This window comes from Aulonocara stuartgranti (genome assembly GCF_965226115.1).
Source record: "Aulonocara stuartgranti genome assembly, chromosome: 5".
Classification (NCBI taxonomy): domain Eukaryota; kingdom Metazoa; phylum Chordata; class Actinopteri; order Cichliformes; family Cichlidae; genus Aulonocara; species Aulonocara stuartgranti.
In genome coordinates, this window is record NC_138943.1 from 38,581,166 (window position 1) to 38,602,893 (window position 21,728).

The 21,728-nt window shown below is 41.5% G+C and overlaps 1 protein-coding gene across 1 annotated transcript in view; it reads left to right on the forward strand.

Moving 5' to 3' along the window:
- Nucleotides 1-21,728, forward strand: part of LOC309707029 (calcium-dependent secretion activator 1) — a 254,314-nt gene that overhangs the window by 102,366 nt on the left and 130,220 nt on the right. Inside the window, exon 11 of the mRNA XM_082534125.1 lies at nucleotides 21,335-21,471. Within this exon, the coding sequence (XP_082390251.1) occupies nucleotides 21,335-21,471 (137 nt within the window). The remainder of the gene's footprint in view (nucleotides 1-21,334; nucleotides 21,472-21,728) is intronic.

Here is a 21,728-nt window from a genome sequence, read left to right on the forward strand (position 1 = left end):
ATTTCTTTTTATTGCCTATAACTAAACAATGATTTTGTTTATGTTTACATTAGCTTTAGAATTAATTATAATTTACTGTCTTTATTAGTCTTGACAAATAACACAGAAAAAGATGCGGCAATGCCTAATATCTATAAACATTCACTGCCCTTCAACAGAATATTGAAAAAACGTGTTAAGTTTAATAATTACTTCCTCTGAACTGTCAGCATGTATATTAGACCCCATTAAATGAAGAATGAAAGAAGTCTCACTATTCATAAATAATTCTGTCTCCACATCCATCACTTGACCCGGTTGTCTGAGCTAATTATGGGCCAATGTCCAACCTTCATTTTATTTAAAAAATCTTGAAAGAGTTATTATAAAACAGCTGACAGATAATCTGCTGATTAATGGTTTATTTGAGGAGTTTCAATCAGGTTTCAGTATTCATCACAGTATAGACGTAATAGTGAAGGTTATGAATAATCCTCTTATGGACTATTTGGCAATGGATTCATCTCTATTGTCGTGTAATGCTGTGCTGCTGTCAGGTTTTGGACCCAATATGCAGGAATCGGGACAAGTTGAGACATGAAATGATTTTAACTTTATTGCTGATTACTTGCAGAAGATAACAGAGTACCAAAGCTGGAACCGGAGCAGAGCAAGCAAGGGAAGTGAAGGGAACGGAAAGGAAACACAGAGGAATACAGGAATACAAACAAACAAAGGGTTTAAATACACAAAAAGGAACAGGGCAAAGTGAAGACACCCGGAGAGAAACAGCTGAGCTGAATACACTTAATCACATAATGGAAACCAAAACTGAACACAATTCAGAGGACAAGAGACTATTACAATAAACAGGAAAAGCAGACAGAGACTATGACACACCAGCTTGACATAAACAAAGAGGGAAACAAACATGGAGACATGACTGACTCGGGAAAACGAGACAAACTACAGGGCACAGTGGGACAGGACAAAGAAAGGGACACAACTGGGGAAACAAAGGGAACAAGGGAAAAAGGGAGTTTTTCCTTCCCATGTTCATTAAGTGATTGCTCATACAGGGTGGTCTGATTGCTGGGGTTTTCTATCTATTATTAAACTGAATTGAGTTGAATATGCTTGTTGTCAGAAATATTTCAGGATTCAGATCCTGCACCAGTAATACATAAATGGCCTCAAAGCCACCCATCTTGTGTACTTGTGAATTGTTTTCTTTTGGCAGCTTGTTTATTTCCAAAAGGGGTTGCCACGGTGAATATTCACTTCAATTTTAAATTCAATTTTATTTATATAGCGCCAAATCACAACAACAGTTGCTTCAAGGTGCTTTATATTGGACATTAGATCGTACAATAATACATGCAGAGAAAAACCCAACAATCATATGACCCCCTATGAGCAGCACTTTGGCGAAAGTGGGAAGGAAAAACTCCCTTTTAACAGGTAGAAACCTCCAGCAGAACCAGGCTCAGGGAGGGGCGGGGCCATCTGCTGCGACCGGTTGGGGTGAGAGAAGGAAAACAGGATGAAAGACATGCCGTGGAAGAGAGACAGAGGTTAATAACAGATATGATTCAGTGCAGAGAGGTCTGTTAACACATAGTGAGTGAGAAAGGTGACTGGAAAGGAAAAACTCAATGCATCATGGGAATCCCCGCCAGCCTACGCCTATTGCAGCATAACTACGGGAGGATTCAGGGTCACCTGGTCCAGCCCTAACTATATGCTTTTTAAACCTAATCTTAAAAGTAGAGATAGAATAGATTTGCATCATTTGGCATGCATGCTGGATTGAGACTGTCACTGGTCAACATGTTAAACAAACTTACCCTACTCTTCACTTTTCATATCACTTTAGAATGAAATACAGTCACTGAGGCCTGTACTGACAAGCAGGGGTTTGGGTTATCCAGATAACTTCAGGGTTAACCCGGTTTCTCTGTACTATGAAGTTGGATCCCTTCTTACCAGGGTAAATCACCATAGTAAATTATGTTGTGAGATTAACCTGGTCAAGTAGGTCAAGTTCTAGATAAGAGATTAACAAGTATTAACTCAACACCTACTGTCCAATCAATTCTCCAGAATATAGCCAGAATATATCACCATTTCTGAAAGAACATCTGTGGGGAGAGTAGGTCATGTCTTTGTGTTCCCCTAATGAACATTAGTAATAAATAATATCGATTTACTTACTCTGTCTGCAGAGTTGTCAGACGGAGTGATTTTTTTTTTTTTTAAAAAGAACCTTTATTTAATGTGGAACGGATGCTCCAAAGAAAAGTTAAAATTAACTTTAGTGGGTGAAGGGGGCCAGAAACTCTGGCTGCAGAACAGTTCTGGGGAGTGGCCTGTTACAGAGGCTTAACAAGGCTCAAAATCTGGGGCTGCTCATGAGGGCAAAGAAATGGAGAGAAGCTATCCCAGGCTATACAGGATGCCCTGTGCATGGGGCCCAGGATTCTCACGTTTGCACAGTATTCTCAGGCAGCACAGAGTGGGCATACAGCTGACTGTGGAGGCAGGTGTTCAGGATGTGGCCAGGCTCCCCTCACCCTCAGAGCTGGGACTGTTCAGGGTACTCAGTCTCTGGGTTTGCTGTCTTGGCCTCAGTCTCTGGCTAACCTGGGTGGCAAGACTAGTGAGGAGCTTGCTTGGGTGGCTGTGCTGCTGCAAAAGTAATGAGGGCGGCTTTTGCGCAGGAGGTAGAGCAGGTCACCGACTGATCGGAAGGTTGGTGGTTCGATTCCTGGAAAATTAATTGGTAAATACTAACCCCAAGTTGCTCTCCGATCCATCCATCGGAGTGTGAATGTAGTTAGAAATAACGTATAGAGAAAGTGCTTGTGATTGGGTGAATGTTGTATACAGCACTTTGAGTATTCCGGGAGAGTAGAAAAGCGCTATATAAGAATCAGTCAAGTCACACCATAATGACTGAAACGAGTACCACTGGGCTGCGAAATCAGCTTAAATGAGAATACTTTTCAAAAGTTAAACTGCAGGAATGTCTTAAAGACATAAAGACCTGGATGGCCGCTAACTTTCTGCTTCTTAATTCAGATAAAACTGAGGTTATTGTACTCGGCCCTGAAAAGCTTAGAAATATGGTATCTAAGCAGATTCTTACTCTGGATGGCATTACCTTGGCCTCCAGTAACACTGTGAGGAACCTTGGAGTCATTTTTGACCAGGACATGTCCTTCAACGCACATATTAAACAAATATGTAAGACTGCGTTCTTCCATTTGTGCAAAATCTCTAAAGTTAGAAATATCCTGTCTCAGAGTGACGCTGAAAAACTAGTTCATGCATTTATTACTTCCAGGCTGGACGACTGTAATTCATTATTATCAGGATGTCCTAAAAACTCCCTGAAAAGCCTTCAGCTGATCCAAAATGCTGCAGCAAGAGTCCTGACAGGGACTAGAAAGAGAGAGCAGATTTCTCCTGTTTTGGCTTCCTGTTAAATCCAGAATTGAATTCAAAATCCTGCTCCTCACAAACAAGGTCTTAAATAATCAGGCCCCATCTTATCTTAATGACCTTGTAGTACCATATCACCCTATTAGAGCACTTCGCTCTCGCTCTGCAGGCCTACTTGTTGTTCCTAGAGTATTTAAAAGTAGAATGGGAGGCAGAGCCTTCAGTTTTCAGGCCCCTCTTCTGTGGAACCAGCTTCCAGTTTGGATTCAGGAGACAGACACTATCTCTACTTTTAAGATTAGGCTTCAAACTTTCCTTTTTGCTAAAGCATATAGTTAGGGCTGGACCAGGTGACCCTGAATCCTCCCTTAGTTATGCTGCAATAGACATAGGCTGCCGGGGGATTCCCATGATGCATTGAGTTTTTCCTTTCCAGTCACCTTTCTCACTCACTATGTGTTAACAGACCTCTCTGCATTGAATCATATCTGTTATTAACCTCTGTCTCTCTTCCACGGCATGTCTTTCATCCTGTTTTCCTTCTCTCACCCCAACCGGTCGCAGCAGATGGCCCCGCCCCTCCCTGAGCCTGGTTCTGCCGGAGGTTTCTTCCTGTTAAAAGGGAGTTTCTCCGTTTATTTATAGTTTATAGTTAATTGGAAAAAATTAACAAAAGCGGATACAACCAAAACTGAGAATTAGATTATGAAAAACAAAGTGAGATACAATACAAACTTAAAATGAACAAAGATGCAAAAGACATGACCCCTCTGGAGATTCTTTGATGTAACTTTATTTTTTTAAAATGATTTTATAGAACATGATATATTCCTACCCAGCCAACATGTATATAAAAAAACCAGGTGGGGCCTATATATACATAGGCCCCACCTGGTTTTTGCTCGGGCTGGATGGGTACCATGTGGGCATGGGCTCAAACTGGGCTTTTTGTATGGGGCCTACTTGGGTTTTCCACCTTGGTTAGACATGGGCAAACATAGTCATTTAAAGAAAAGCTGTTGTTGTGTGCCCCATATGGGGCAAAGTGAGGTAATCAATATATATTTTTATTACTGATGACACAGGTGGGGCCTACCTGGTCAAACTATATGGGTCACACAGGGGAAAATGCAAGTCAGACCCGGAAAACATGTCTATGTGGGCCCCAAATGGGTCATGTTAAGTTAACATGGGCATATATTTTACATGGGCTCAACATTGTTTAGTATATATGGGACCCACTTGGGTTTCTAACATTAAATCCATCTGGGTGGGCATCCAATGTAGGTCCTAGTTGGGTCAGTGATGGTAAATGTGTACATTGATCCAAAATGGTAGCACATGCTTATGTGAGGATTCTTCTTCTGTGAAGAGCCAGAGAAAGTGTTATTTGAATAAAGGAGGATTTATTCCAAACAAGCCCATCACAGATTGCACACAACCCAGGGAGTTCTGAAAGTCTGAAAGTCAAACTGTAAAAAGAAACTCAAAAGAAAGCATCAACATAACTCTCTTTTATAACCTGCAGACGGCACCCATGGGGTACCATTCTCTAACAAATCACCCTAACTTTAACATATTTGGCACAACCTCAGTCTATCACTTTTGCTATCCTTAGGTACAGTCAGATGTTCTTTACCCTTCATTTTTGACCCTCTCAGTATTTAGCCTTGGCTAGCGAATGTACTCAAAGTCCACGTTGAGACCTCAGGATGTTATGTGTTATCAGACACTACAACCCAGCTGTCAAGTGAGACCATAGGAACTTGTTTTTGAACATTCAATGTTACTCAAAACACTCCGCACACTATTCCAAATAACTGGTTTAAAACTGGTTACGTTTTAATTTTAGATTTCATTTTAAGTACTTAATGTGAACTTTCAGCGCTCTGCATGGTAGGCTGCATGGTGAGGCTCAGATAAGATAAAATAAGGACTTCATGATTCTTCTTAGGTAAATTCACTTGTCACAGCGGCAATAATAAGTGATTAAAACGGACGCAAGAGTAGAAAAAAAGAAAAGCAAAAAATACAAATAAAAAACCTAAGATAAATGAAATACACAGACAAAATCCAGATTTGGCATTTACTTGAGCAAATATACAGTTGAGGATTTTTAGTAGATCAGACACACTCTACTGTATTAGAGAAAAGACAGTACATGGAAGTTGGAAGTTTTGGTTAATCAGATCCAGTAAAGCTCCTGAAGTATATTACTGATCTGTTAAAATGTTACTCTTCAAACTTGTGCCCTCAAATTATATAACCAGAAATAATTTACATTTTCTTTGAACTAGTGGAAAGGAGAGGGGATGGGGTCTTTCAAGCAGTCACACTTCAACTGTGAAACTCCCTTGTCTTTATGAAGTATTGACACTATTGAAACTTTTCAAAAGCAGCCTAATGTTAGAAGAGCTTTTAGGTAAACTGTTTCTGTTGTTATTCTTCTTCTTATCATTATTATATATTTTATTAATTACATTTTTATTATGATGTTGATTTGGGTGACAAATATTATATATGATTTTTTTAAAACATATTGATCATCCCTATACTTAGGGCTGCACGATTTTGCATAAAATGAGAATCACGATTTTTTGGCTTAGAATTGAGATCACGATTCTCTCACGATTTTCTTTTCCAGTATAAATATTTATTGCACTTATTAACTGCACATCAACTTCGCAACAGTTGAAACTGAACATAAAAACAATAAATAAACATAAAAACAACAAATGTCTCACGTTTTGTTGTTGCCACAAAATGTTGTGCTGCTTGAAATTCCGTCTCCACCGTTGCTCGACACTGCGTGTACAGAGCAGGTAGTGCAACAACAGAAAAGTAGTTGCGGGACGGCACTGTGTAGCGTTTGTCTAGGGCATAGGTGTCAAACTCTGGCCCGCGGGCCAAATTTGGCCCGCAGCCTAATTACATTTGGCCCGCGAAGCCATACCAAATTATTATTAGAGCTGGCCTACTGGTATTATACAGCTAATACAGTGGGGCAAAAAAGTATTTAGTCAGCCACCGATTGTGCAAGTTCCCCCACCTAAAATGATGACAGAGGTCAGTAATTTGCACCAGAGGTACACTTCAACTGTGAGAGACAGAATGTGAAAGAAAAATCCATGAATCCACATGGTAGGATTTGTAAAGAATTTATTGGTAAATCAGGGTGGAAAATAAGTATTTGGTCAATAACAAAAATACAACTCAATACTTTGTAACATAACCTTTGTTGGCAATAACAGAGGTCAAACGTTTACTATAGGTCTTTACCAGGTTTGCACACACAGTAGCTGGTATTTTGGCCCATTCCTCCATGCAGATCTTCTGGAGAGCAGTGATGTTTTGGGGCTGTCGCCGAGCAACACGGACTTTCAACTCCCGCCACAGATTTTCTATGGGGTTGAGGTCTGGAGACTGGCTAGGCCACTCCAGGACTTTCAAATGCTTCTTACGGAGCCACTCCTTTGTTGCTCGGGCGGTGTGTTTTGGATCATTGTCATGTTGGAAGACCCAGCCTCGTTTCATCTTCAAAGTTCTCACTGATGGAAGGAGGTTTTGGCTCAAAATCTCACGATACATGGCCCCATTCATTCTGTCCTTAACACGGATCAGTTGTCCTGTCCCCTTGGCAGAAAAACAGCCCCATAGCATGATGTTTCCACCCCCATGCTTCACAGTAGGTATGGTGTTCTTGGGATGCAACTCAGTATTCTTCTTCCTCCAAACACGACGAGTTGAGTTTATACCAAAAAGTTCTACTTTGGTTTCATCTGACCACATGACATTCTCCCAATCCTCTGCTGTATCATCCATGTGCTCTCTGGCAAACTTCAGACGGGCCTGGACATGCACTGGCTTCAGCAGCGGAACACGTCTGGCACTGCGGGATTTGATTCCCTGCCGTTGTAGTGTGTTACTGATGGTGACCTTTGTTACTTTGGTCCCAGCTCTCTGCAGGTCATTCACCAGGTCCCCCCGTGTGGTTCTGGGATCTTTGCTCACCGTTCTCATGATCATTTTGACCCCACGGGATGAGATCTTGCGTGGAGCCCCAGATCGAGGGAGATTATCAGTGGTCTTGTACGTCTTCCATTTTCTGATGATTGCTCCCACAGTTGATTTTTTCACACCAAGCTGCTTGCCTATTGTAGATTCACTCTTCCCAGTCTGGTGCAGGTCTACAATACTTTTCCTGGTGTCCTTCGAAAGCTCTTTGGTCTTGGCCATGGCGGAGTTTGGAGTCTGACTGTTTGAGGCTGTGGACAGGTGTCTTTTGTACAGATGATGAGTTCAAACAGGTGCCAGTCATACAGGTAACGAGTGGGGGACAGAAAAGCTTCTTACAGAAGACGTTACAGGTCTGTGAGAGCCAGAGATTTTCCTTGTTTGAGGTGACCAAATACATATTTTCCACCCTGATTTACCAATAAATTCTTTACAAATCCTACCATGTGAATTCATGGATTTTTTTTTTTCACATTCTGTCTCTCACAGTTGAAGTGTACCTCTGGTGCAAATTACTGACCTCTGTCATCATTTTAGGTGGGGGAACTTGCACAATCGGTGGCTGACTAAATACTTTTTTGCCCCACTGTATATATATTCTTTAGTATTAAGCTTTGCTTGTTCCATATTCAGTTTTTCAGCAAAACTTGTTTGAGTCCATAAGAAGAGATTCATTCTTAAATCTGGAGGAAGATTTTTTTTTTCAATAAATATTAATGTTATCCCGCGACCTTGTTCCAGTTTTGAATTTTGGCCCACTGTGTATTTGAGTTTGACACCCCTGGTCTAGGGTGTTGATCGTTTTCCTAAATCCCTCGTTTCGCACAGTGTTGATGGGAGCCATATCTTTGGTCAGGTGATAAGTGATAGCCTCCGTAATTTCTTTGTGCCTGCGGGAGTTTGACGTGAAGCGCTGTATAAGGTTCTCGTTATTGATGTTTGGGTGGTTGACCGGGACAGATTTTCTCCTGTCACTTTCTCGTCATCCCTGACGTGGTCTCTGATGTTTTTTCCTGCTAATTTTAGCATCACACGGCACAGCTTCTGTACCACGTGGTATAAGGCTCCGCCCTTGTCATTTGTTGAGCAGGAAGAGGGAGCGCTTGTTTTCATGCAGATTACGTCCCGGATCAAAATGCGGTACAATCGTCGTCTTTTTTTTTTTTTTTAATCGTTGTCATTTGGAAATGAGATCGCACGTAAGTATGAATCGAGATCGCGATTTTCTAACGATTAATCGTGCAGCCCTACCTATACTTAATAAAAAACTTAAAAATAAAATTGTTCTTTTAAATTTGTGCATTGTTTGACTGTTAAATTGTTTGTATCAGGTGTAAAATGACTTTTTAAATAAAGTTGCTTTTAATGTGAGCAGCTCCCATCGCGTCGTTTAAAATGAGGGAGGAGCAGATTGCACCGCGTAGCAACTACTCTTTGCGGTCTTTCGTCAGTTGCAGCCTTTTTTCTCACTGGTGTTTGAGAACATGGAGGACAAAAGGATACCAAAGAATCGAAAACTATGACAAAGGTAAATACTGAAAGTTTGATAAGTTTTTATCATTGGTTATTTTAGTTACTTTCTATAGTTGTCCTAAACAGTATAAGGGGGATAAGCATAACATCTTTAGCTAGTTTTAGTGGATTCCCGCTCAGGTAACTCGGCCATTATGGATTACCCAGTAAACAAAATGGCTGAACAGTATGTTAAATGTTTGAACATGAGCTAGTTATACCATGTCACGTAAGATACATGTGCAGTGTAGCAAGCTCACCTTATAGTGGTGTAAAACATGAGGCGTATGAGGTGATTGTTTAAATTTGAAAACCACTAGGGACCACTTATTACTATGTCACCAATTGTTTACTTATAGGAAATTTAGGATTTATATCTGTCAAGTCATTTGTTCTGGCATAAGTCACCATTTTGATATATCTTCCTGTGACTTTAAAGTCTGTCAGCTAGTTAGATACATTTTGCACTGCTAGTGTTTGCTGCTTGAATTAGTCAGTTAACCATATAAACACATGCAGTGCCTTTCAAACTTTTAATTACACTGTTCATTTTGTGCATTAGTAAGAGAATATTTTATATTAAATTATCCTGGGAAAAAATGAAAATGTTTGTATTTTTTTCTCATGCACTTTCTTTCATTTCCTTATCACGTTTAAATTCCTTATCACAAACACCATCTTTGACAAGTAAGTAACTTTCATATTATTTGTATTACTTATTAGCCATATTCAATAACTTGCACAGATTATTTTGAAAAGTGATGGTCTTTGGGGCATCCTTGAAAGTAGTGCATTACTTAATTTTATTGTATTTTTTACTGGTAATCAGTATATATATATATATATATATATATATATATATATATATATATATATATATATATATATATATACAGTGGGGCAAAAAAGTATTTAGTCAGCCACCGATTGTGCAAGTTCCCCCACCTAAAATGATGACAGAGGTCAGTAATTTGCACCAGAGGTACACTTCAACTGTGAGAGACAGAATGTGAAAGAAAAATCCATGAATCCACATGGTAGGATTTGTAAAGAATTTATTGGTAAATCAGGGTGGAAAATAAGTATTTGGTCAATAACAAAAATACAACTTAATACTTTGTAACATAACCTTTGTTGGCAATAACAGAGGTCAAACGTTTACTATAGGTCTTTACCAGGTTTGCACACACAGTAGCTGGTATTTTGGCCCATTCCTCCATGCAGATCTTCTGGAGAGCAGTGATGTTTTGGGGCTGTCGCCGAGCAACACGGACTTTCAACTCCCGCCACAGATTTTCTATGGGGTTGAGGTCTGGAGACTGGCTAGGCCACTCCAGGACTTTCAAATGCTTCTTACGGAGCCACTCCTTTGTTGCTCGGGCGGTGTGTTTTGGATCATTGTCATGTTGGAAGACCCAGCCTCGTTTCATCTTCAAAGTTCTCACTGATGGAAGGAGGTTTTGGCTCAAAATCTCACGATACATGGCCCCATTCATTCTGTCCTTAACACGGATCAGTCGTCCTGTCCCCTTGGCAGAAAAACAGCCCCATAGCATGATGTTTCCACCCCCATGCTTCACAGTAGGTATGGTGTTCTTGGGATGCAACTCAGTATTCTTCTTCCTCCAAACACGACGAGTTGAGTTTATACCAAAAAGTTCTACTTTGGTTTCATCTGACCACATGACATTCTCCCAATCCTCTGCTGTATCATCCATGTGCTCTCTGGCAAACTTCAGACGGGCCTGGACATGCACTGGCTTCAGCAGCGGAACACGTCTGGCACTGCGGGATTTGATTCCCTGCCATTGTAGTGTGTTACTGATGGTGACCTTTGTTACTTTGGTCCCAGCTCTCTGCAGGTCATTCACCAGGTCCCCCCGTGTGGTTCTGGGATCTTTGCTCACCGTTCTCATGATCATTTTGACCCCACGGGATGAGATCTTGCGTGGAGCCCCAGATCGAGGGAGATTATCAGTGGTCTTGTATGTCTTCCATTTTCTGATGATTGCTCCCACAGTTGATTTTTTCACACCAAGCTGCTTGCCTATTGTAGATTCACTCTTCCCAGTCTGGTGCAGGTCTACAATACTTTTCCTGGTGTCCTTCGAAAGCTCTTTGGTCTTGGCCATGGCGGAGTTTGGAGTCTGACTGTTTGAGGCTGTGGACAGGTGTCTTTTATACAGATGATGAGTTCAACAAGGTGCCATTCATACAGGTAACGAGTGGGGGACAGAAAAGCTTCTTACAGAAGACGTTACAGGTCTGTGAGAGCCAGAGATTTTCCTTGTTTGAGGTGACCAAATACTTATTTTCCACCCTAATTTACGAATAAATTCTTTACAAATCCTACCATGTGGATTCATGGATTTTTTTTTCACATTCTGTCTCTCACAGTTGAAGTGTACCTCTGGTGCAAATTACTGACCTCTGTCATCATTTTAAGTGGGGGAACTTGCACAATCGGTGGCTGACTAAATACTTTTTTGCCCCACTGTGTGTGTGTATATATATATATATATATATATATATATATATATATATATATATATATATATATATTATTTAAATTTCTATCTTGTATGCTAACAATAATGCCAACAGTGTTCTCTTCACTTGTCCCACAACTCTGACAGTTTTGGTCCTCTGCTGCCCCGCAATTGGCTGATTTCCATCTGAGCTACTACTGTCAACTGCATTAAACTGATTTTACATCGCCTTGTTATTTTAATCTTTATCTGCGTTTTGGACTCCAAACACTTCAGCTCTACCAGGCGCCCAACATGCCTGGACTTTTAGAAGAAAAGAAGTGTCCAAAAATAAACCACAGGGTCAAATACTTGATTTTGTTCAGTGTTTTAGAGTTATTAATTCGAATTGACTAATTTAAATCTTTTATTCATGTACATTTTGATCGCCTTTAGTAAAAATGGCAAAATTTCAATTTCTTTTTTTTTGTCTCTTATTAATCCCTGATTACACTCATATAGTATACAGTAGAGGAAAAAAAACTACCAGATGTCATGTACTGGCTGTGTGGAGGCAGGAGAAGACCCAAACGCAAAACTCACGGAGACTGGAACTGAACTCAAAAATGTTGCTTTATTGCAGAAGTGCAAAATAACAGAACAAAACCGGGAATATAAACTAAAGACCGAGGGAACAGAAAGCCACACAGGTTCGGGGAAGAGACATTGACGACGCGACACTGACCTGATGGAGACATGCACATAAATACACAGAGGGTTAACGAGGGAAGTGGGAGCACACGGGGAACACAGCTGACACAGATAATCATAACGAGACAGGGCAGGAGTGAACACAACATGACGCATACTGACGAGAGACTGTCAAAGTAAAACAGGAAGTACACGGAGGTTCAGACAGGAGGAGAGAGAGCACAAGGGAGAACACAGACATAACAGGCTGGGGAAAACATGGACTAAAACACAAGGAGAGACGAGGGCTCACAGATACACAGGGGCACACAGGAGGTAACCAAATAAGGAACATCTTAACTAAATAACCCAGGAACCAAGGCATAAATAGGGAACAAAATACAAAAAACACACAAAAACTAAGAATACTGTGCCAACATGGCCCAGGACCATGACACCAGATGTGTAAAGTAGTAGTAATGCTGAAAAAAGCGAAAAAAGCACACACACTCACAGCTGATTTTATGACACTTTTACAGCTAAAACAATATATAATTCAGGTTATCCTGCGTATCATTATGGGGGATGAAGGGTTAAGGAACTGCAATTAATTTTTATAGTTTAGCTTGTGTTTACAACCATATTTTTTGTTATCACCACACAGTAAACATTAACCAATATGTAAAGCGTCCATGTATCCTCCATTCTTGGTCCATTATCTTAAGCTTAGGCGGCCCCCTGCGACCCAATCCGGTACTAAGTAGAAAGGCCCAGACTTCACTCTCTCCAGGCACTTGGCCCAGCTCCTCCGGGGAAATCCCAAGGCATTCCCAGGCCAGCTGAGAAACATAGTCCCTCTAGCATGTCCTGGGTGTTCCTCTGGGTCTCTTCCTGGTGGGACGTGCCCAAAACACCTCCCCAGGGAGGCATCCTAACCAGATGCCAGTATCTAATCTGTCCTTTTTGTATGTTCCCCTCAGGTTCCCATGGTAGCAGATACAGGGGGAACAAGTGTAGACGATGCCACAAGAAAGATGATGAAATTCCTCATATCACCTGAGCTGGCTGTGGAGTACAACATGCTTGGCCGACATGGGGAAAAAAAGTTCAGGGATTTGCATCTTTTTAATGTTGTGTATGGTAAGTTAGTTTCACTTGAGACATTTGAACTTTAGAAAAATAAACTTTTTTAATAAAGTGTTTGAAAGTGCAACTGAGATTGGTTATCATGCAATTTTTATATATTTTTTGAGGCAATAAAGTGAAATAAACATTGTTCTTTGCAAATCATCACCAAATGAAGTAAGCTAAGGTTAACTTTACTTTGGCTTTCCCATTTTTCTTCTTCATTTGCAGAGGCACTGAAGAAAATATTGAACATCAAAAGTCAACTTGCAAGAAGCAGAGAAGGCTCTGTCCAAGTGGTTCACTGGAGCTAAAGACAGAGGAGGACTGAGGGATGCAAGGGTACAAAATAGACTTACGGCTATGTAAAAAAACAAAACAGAAACCCTGCTGATTCAAGATAAGCTTTTGAGTCTTCCATCTGACCTTTCCCCCATGTTGCTTCAGTTCCAAATATCTAAGGAATTTTGATGTAGTTTGACATTTCTAGTTTTTCAAAAGTTTACGCACTTTGGACAAAATAAAAAAAATGTGAAAAATGTTGTTTTGTGTATCCTCGTGATTTTTGTAATAGTTATATTTACAATGGATGGTTACAATGGTTACAATGGTTAATGGTTATATTTTTGTTTGCAGTCAGCTTTAATATATTTGGTGTCTTTGTGTCACAGAACCCGTATTGGCCGTCTGTTAAATTGATTTGGTGACTGTTTTACTACATGGGGCCCACCCGGTGCCAGAAATGAGCCAATTCAAACTAGAAGTGAAATGCAACTACAGAACCCACTGATAATGCCATTCCAACTTTTTAGCTCACGTTGTCCTCATGTTGTACCCACTAAGAACTTGAAAGATGGGGCCCGGGTGGGTCTCTGTGTACTTTGCTCAGTTGGGGCCCATTTAGTTCCCAGATTTTACCAATGTAACACCGAGATAGGCTAAAAAGTGGGTTTTAAGTGGGATTGTCCGTGGGTTCCTTAATGGCCCCATTTTATAAGCCCATGTGGTACCCACATGGTATCCACAAAAAAACTTGAAAAATTGAAAATTAAAAAAAGCGGAATCGGCTGTTCAAAACCCCACAAGGCTGCCCGCTGGGATTGAATCGAGTGGTGATATGTCTGTGAAGGTTCTCAGTCATCCAGGTCACCACATGTGGTGACCTGGATGACTGGCCTCTAGTGTTGTACGCCACATCCCCATTGAGTTCCTGGTGAAGGCTCTTAGGGTCCTGTTTATATTGTAATCAATCCAGGCAGTGCACAGGTTGGTCAGTCTGGTCTTGCAGTCTCGGGCGACTGCTCGGTCTAACACGTAGCTGGTGTTTTGCACCTCTGATGTTCTTGCCAGTTCCTTTCAGTGCCCCACTCATGTATTGAGCCATTCGCTTGTTCATCTTTCAGGCATCAAGAGGACCAACGTGTTGTGCTGTCATCTTCCATATTGAGTTGATTGGTTCTGCTGCCTGTCTCTCCCAGATCAACTGCCCATTTGCGCTAGGGATGGGTATCGTTTAGCTTTTATCCAATACTGGTGCCAAACCGGTAGTTTTTTAATGGTGCTGGTGCTTAAACGGTGCTCGAACCGGTGCTTAAAGAATGGAGAACACAAACTTTGTCCAAAAACCTCATGTTTAGCTGTTTTCCACTTTTTCTTTGGTCATTTTAGCCTTTTTGGCCAGGGTGAAGGGAGTATCTGCCATCAAAACAAGAAGACAGCCGCATATAACTACGACGGTGTTTGCTAGTTCACCTTACATGCATTAATGTAATAACGTGGTTAGCCTACTCAACGTAAATTACACACGAACAACATTAAGCTACTCACGCAGAGAAGAACGGCTGCTGCTGCCATCATCCATCATCATTTCTGCTACACTGGCAGGGCTAGGGGCCAGGACTCTCCCCTCGTGTTTTTGGGGGATGTTGCATAACAGGCAACCCACCCGCAGTAGATGTGCTCGGTGTGAGCTAGCAAGCTATCAAATACGGTGCATTTCTCAACTTTTAAAAAAAACGCTATGCGTCGCCAGGTCTTTCATCAGATTTGAGGTGTTACCTCCTTTGCACAGTATCACAGTATCAGCTTAAAGCACTTGTTGCAGGCTGCTGAGTTTGCATCTTTTGCTGTGAAGTACAGCCAGAATTTTGACTGCTTCGCCTGGGGCATTTTTAATCTGTAGCTCTGCTCTAAAAGAACGTACGTACCTAGGCCCACCTACTATCTTTGGAAAGATAAAATGATTGGCTAGAATCCAAAGTGTATGACATCTTAGGAAAAAAAGCACTGAAATAAAGCACTGAAACGTGCAATGCTTTTCGGTCTGGTTACTACTGTTTATGTCAGAACCGGTGCCATAATGGCATAATGGCCGGTACCCATCCCTTATTTGCGCGTGTGTGAAGTTAACTCTACTTGGACAAACTGCTCGAAACAGGGATTTGAGTCATTGTGTACTTCAGATGGGTTAATAAAGACATTAAATTAAAAACTTTTAATCAGATTAATCATAGTGATAGATTAATATATGTTGTAGAGGACATATATATATAAACACCCAGCACGCCCCTGCGGGCGGTTTATCCTTCAAGCTCGGGTCCTCTACCAGAGGCCTGGGAGCTTGAGGGTCCTGCGCAGTATCTTAGCTGTTCCCAGGACTGTGCTCTTCTGGACAGAGATCTCCGATATATATATATATATACACACATATCAGTGGCAGATATCCAAGAAAGGGTCTCCAGTATGAAGAGTTTGACGGCACCAGGGCCCGACATGGTTCACGCCTACTGGCTAAAGAAGCTGACTGCACTCCACGAGCGTCTGGCAGCACAAATGAACCAGCTGCTAGTTAACGAGAGACACCCGGAATGGCTAACCAAAGGTCGGACGGTCCTGATCCCCAAGGACCCCAAGAAGGGACCGGTCCCCTCCAACTACCGACCAATAACCTGCCTCAGTACTACATAGAAGCTCCTGTCAGGCATCATATCGGCTAAGATGAACAGGCACATGGGTCAATACATGAGCGGGACACAGAAAGGAATTGGCAAGAATACCAGAGGTGCAAAACAGCAGCTACTGGTAGACAGAACAGTCAGCCGAGACTGCAAGACCAGACTGACCAAACTGTGCACTGCCTGGATTGATTACAAGAAGGCCTATGACTCAATGCCCCACAGCTGGATACTGGAATGCCTAGAATTGTACAAGATCAACAGGACCCTAAGAGCCTTCATCACGAACTCAATGGGGATGTGGTGTACAACACTAGAGGCCAACTCCAAGCCCATAGCACAAGTCACCATCAAGTGCGGGATCTACCAAGGAGATGCTCTGTCCCCACTGCTGTTCTGCATAGGCCTGAACCCCCTCAGTGAGATCATTAACAAGACTGGCTACGGATACCGACTATGGAACGGAGCAGTTGTCAGCCACCTCCTGTACATGGATGACATCAAGCTGTATGCCAAGAGTGAACGAGGCATCGATTCACTGATCCACACTACCAGGCTATACAGCAATGACATTGGAATGTCGTTCGGACTGGAGAAGTGTAGTCGAATGGTAACAAAGAGAGGGAAGGTAGTCAGAACTGAGGGGATTGAACTACCAGAAGGCAACATTGCAGACATAGAGGACAGTTACAAGTACTTGGGGATCCCGCAGGCGAATGGGAACCATGAAGAGGCCGCTAGAAAGGCTGCAACCACCAAGTACCTGCAGGGGGTCAGGCAGGTCCTGAGGAGTCAGCTGAACGGTAAGAACAAGATCCGGGCCATCAACACGTACGCCCTGCCCGTGATCAGGTACCCTGCTGGGGTAATAGGCTGGCCAAAGGAGGAGATAGAAGCCACTGACATAAAGACAAGAAAGCTCCTTACCATGCATGGAGTGTTTCACCCCAAATCCAGCACCCTGAGGCTGTACGCTAAGCAGAAGGAAGGGGGCCGGGGACTGGTGAGTGTCAGCACCACAGTCCAGGATGAGACAACAAACATCCAAGAATACATTGGGAAGATGGCCCCAACTGACCGAGTGCTCAGTGAATACCTCAGGCAGCAGAAACCCAAGAAAGAGGAGGGAGACGAGGAACCATCATGGAAGGACAGGCCCCTGCACGGTATGTACCACCGGCAGATAGAGGAGGTGGCTGATACCCAGAAATCCTACCAGTGGCTGGACAAAGCTGGACTGAAAGACAGCACAAAGGCACTAATCATGGCAGCACAAGAACAACCTCTGAGTACAAGATCCATAGAGGCTGGGGTCTATCACACCAGGCAAGACCCCAGGTGCAGGCTGTGTAAAGATGCCCCAGAGACAATCCAGCACATAACAGCAGGGTGCAAGATGCTAGCAGGCAAGGCATACATGGAACGCCATAACCAAGTGGCCGGCATAGTGTACAGGAACATCTGTGCCGAGTATAACCTGGAAGTCCCAAGGTCAAAATGGGAGATGCCCCCAAGGGTGGTGGAGAATGACCGAGCTAAGATCCTGTGGGACTTCCAGATACAGACGGACAAAATGGTGGTGGCTAACCAACCGGACATAGTGGTGGTAGACAAACAGAAGAAGACGGCCGTAATGATCGATGTAGCAGTTCCGAATGACAGCAATATCAGGAAGAAGGAACACGAGAAGCTGGAGAAATACCAAGGGCTCAGAGAGGAGCTCGAGAGGATGTGGAAGGTGAAGGTAACAGTGGTGTGAAATGCTGTATACATTTCATCAGAGTGTGGTGGCCAGTGCTCTCTTTAGTGCTGATGTGTGTTGAGGGTGCATCCTGATGGACAAAAAATCCAGCTCAGTGTTTGGAAGGAGACTTGACTCACTTAAGACTGTGGTGTATATGGACACATTGAACAAACTGAAAGAACAACGGCAAAAACTCTCTTCATAGCCTCCCAGCTGGGCGAAAGAGCAATGACAGAACGTGTCATTGCTGATAGGATTTTCCTGAAGATCTGAGCAGTTCAGGAGGTTCCTTGTTCCCATGGCAATAAGAGTTGTAAAAACCTTCTGTGAGTCTAGAGTAGAACAAAGAATTAATTTATTTGGATAACCTGGTGTCTCTCATGTTTGGCCATGGTTTTGGCCAAAATTACAACAGGGAAACTGCATAGTGACAAATGTGAAACAAATAGATGGGAGTGTTCAGAACGAGACAGCAGGTAAGAATAGAGAACATTTATCGATGGCACTATCAATGCAAGTTTGTATTTCAGAAAGAAATCTCAGAAAAAAAAAACAACTCATGGAGTCAAAAAGGTTAGGGTGGTATCACTCATCCCCCATCACCAGTAAAAGTCACATTTGTCTTAAAAAAGAAATCCATTATGCAACAGTAACAGAATTAACAGACTCACTAATGATGATGAACATTGTGACTTTTGTGTTGTTTTGCTTAACTGGGGCCTGCATTAGTTCTCAGAGGTATTACCATGTCTAACTGTACAATTTCCATCTTATATTTTGGGATGCCATCTGCCAGTAGCACATTGATCAAGGTACTTATTTTAAATATATAAAGATATAAAAATAAGTGTCCGATTCTATTAAATCAGAGTTTATTTTATTTTATTAATGGTTTTAACAGAAATGTCATTCCATGTCTTCTAGTAACATTCCATGTTACTAGAATAGAATAGACTAGGCTAGACTCGAATAGAATAGAATAGAATAGAATAGAGTGCCTTTTATTGTCACTATACACATGTAAAATGAGATACAGAGCATCTCCTACTCAGTGCAGACAAGAGTCGTGGAGTACTTATGAACTACTACGACTACAGCAAACATGTGGAGGTTTAATCATAACTCACTGATGATGATTTTAATTGAATTTATTGAGATACACAGTGGCTACTGGAAGCTGTGACAACATTAGATGACCTGTTCATAATTAGCCATGTGCTGTAGTGATGAGGTTGGGTATGGAAGTCAGTGCAGTATACCAGAGGACCTAAACACATTTCACGGTCAGTCCACAACCAAAGCAAGCCATGTGCTAAATAGTGCCAAATGATTTTGACCACCATGGCTAGCACCAGCACTGGATCCACTGCCTCCCGGTTTCTCTCCTTTGAATCTAAAAATGAATAGCAGCCATCAGTCATTGTCAGGGCCGTCTTTCTCCAGCCCAGACGGATGGGAGTGACTAATGTCACTGCATGTTACTGTCCAGCCCTCCCGCCTCCACTCTTGCTCACTCACATCAAACAGACCTGACAGGCCACCAGCTATGGACCAAAGGGGCACCTCAATGTCACCTTTTTAGATATTTGGGGGAGGTTGTGGGGGTGGGGACTTGTTGAGGGAACACAATCAGCTCCCAGCATCCCACTCTTTGTTTTGTTTGTTGACTGACAGCTGAGGTGCTTTCAATTGGCAGTAAAGAGGATGTTGCCTGACAAATCTCTCGATTGTTGGGTAGCTCACTATAACTTCTATTCATATCCATTTTAGTGGATTTATTTAAACACATCAAATTTAATTACATCTTTGAGAATATTCTGCTATTATGTGTGGGAAAGAACTGATTGCACTGGTTGTAGCCCATTTTTAGCAAGCAAAACATGTGCTGTTTATTTGAGATGTTGGGCTAAACAATACTTGTCCCAGTTATTATATTGAGGATAACAACTTCATCTCTTAGGATTGCTTTCCTGTAACAGAACATGAAATATCCTTTGTGTCTACAAACATGTTTGGAAGCTACATTAGAGTTATGTGTCTGTCAATAATGACTCTAAGTATTCTGTGTGCTAATGATTTTTATTGCTAGGGAGCATGCCTTAAATACAGTTGTGTGTATATGAAATTTCACTAAAAATATGCGAAATCATTGGAAGGACATTTTTTCCCTTCCTTCAGTATATACAAAGCTCAATATTCTTTTTATATAAAGAAGCTATAAAATTGCTTTGAAATAACTCAAATTTCTTTAAATAAGGGGTGTGCGTTCTTTTTTTTAACTACTGGATTTTACTTTACTAAAATGTGTTTTTTTTTTCTTAGCAGGTTGTTGTTGGGCATACTCTACGGTGGCTTTTGTGTAAGCCTCCTGAGAACCAGCCTATTCATTTATGCCCTCTGTAATTCACATTTGGTTTTGGTCTATAAGTAATTTGACTCATTTGAAGTCCTGATGTACTAAATAGAGGACATTCTGGGCTCTCCATTGATGTCTCATGTGTTTGGTTGGCTTCTTTTAGCTACAAAGAGAAGGGAAATCACAAAAAAGTTCAATGGGAACATTCATTTTTCCTTGGTTCTCAGGAGGAAATATCATATTTATTACAAAGCAACAGCCACATGTTTAGTGTAGCATTCCAATTTTTCTTTTAAATTAATGACAAAATTGGTCAAATTTTATTTTGCAAAGTTGTGTTATAATCATTGACAGTATAAACATGGGTGGGTTTGAAAAATTAAGGTTTCAAAATGGTGCATTAATCATGACATGAAACTGCATGCTCAGTGGTTAACAACTTGTCAATCACCAGTCATCAGCCAGTGAGCGTGTGGTTTCATCTGTTTTTCTGCATCCAAAATGACACTGGTGGAAAAATCTTCTACATGAGACTACACAAAGACGTCAGTGACATCATGTCCATACTGTCAATTATAACGACATTTTTATCTAAAATTTGTTCTACTTTCAATATACCACTTTGATTTCAAAGAATCATTAATTAACCCCTCTACTTTGATGAGTAAAATAGATTATTGTGAGTCCTCATTCTTTGCTCATTCTCAGGTATTTAGTGTGACAGTTAAATGGGGCCACACTAGAGAGCTGGGGGCCACTGCCAATGCTGTGAAGAGGCATCAGAATGATGCCCTTTTTGTGTTTCTGACAAATGTAGAAAAGGCATTCACTGGGAAAATGATTATTATTACTTTCTCTTGTTGTAGTAAGTATAATCACAGCCAATATGGTGTTTAAGCTCATGTAAAGAGAGTTAATGCACAAATTTTGCCAATCATGCAAATTATGAATGACTGCATAACATGAATACGACACATGACATTTGCCTTTTTTATGTCTTTCTCTCTCTGTGTGCCGCATCGTCGAATGCATAATCTGGCATAAACAGATGCTGATCGAGCCCAGAAGCATGGCATGGACGAGTTTATTTCAGCTAACCCCTGTAACTTTGACCACGCCTCGCTGTTTGAGCTTGTCCAGCGCCTCACTCTGGACCACAGGCTTAATGACTCATATTCCTGCTTGGTAAGTAAATCAAAATCCAAAAAGAGTCTAAAACCTATAATTGATAGAAAAACCGGCAACAATGGTGGCTGTTGAGAGGGAAACAAAGAGAAACGATTGAGGTGTGCCAAATTTCACATGAAAAGTACTGAAAATCAGTGGCAACAGGTCTTATGGAGTGAACACAGGAATGCATTCTGTATCTTAGCAACCGTAGTGTCTTAATAATAACAAAGTCTTTACTATCAGTAAAGATGTGGTTTAATATGCTCGCATGA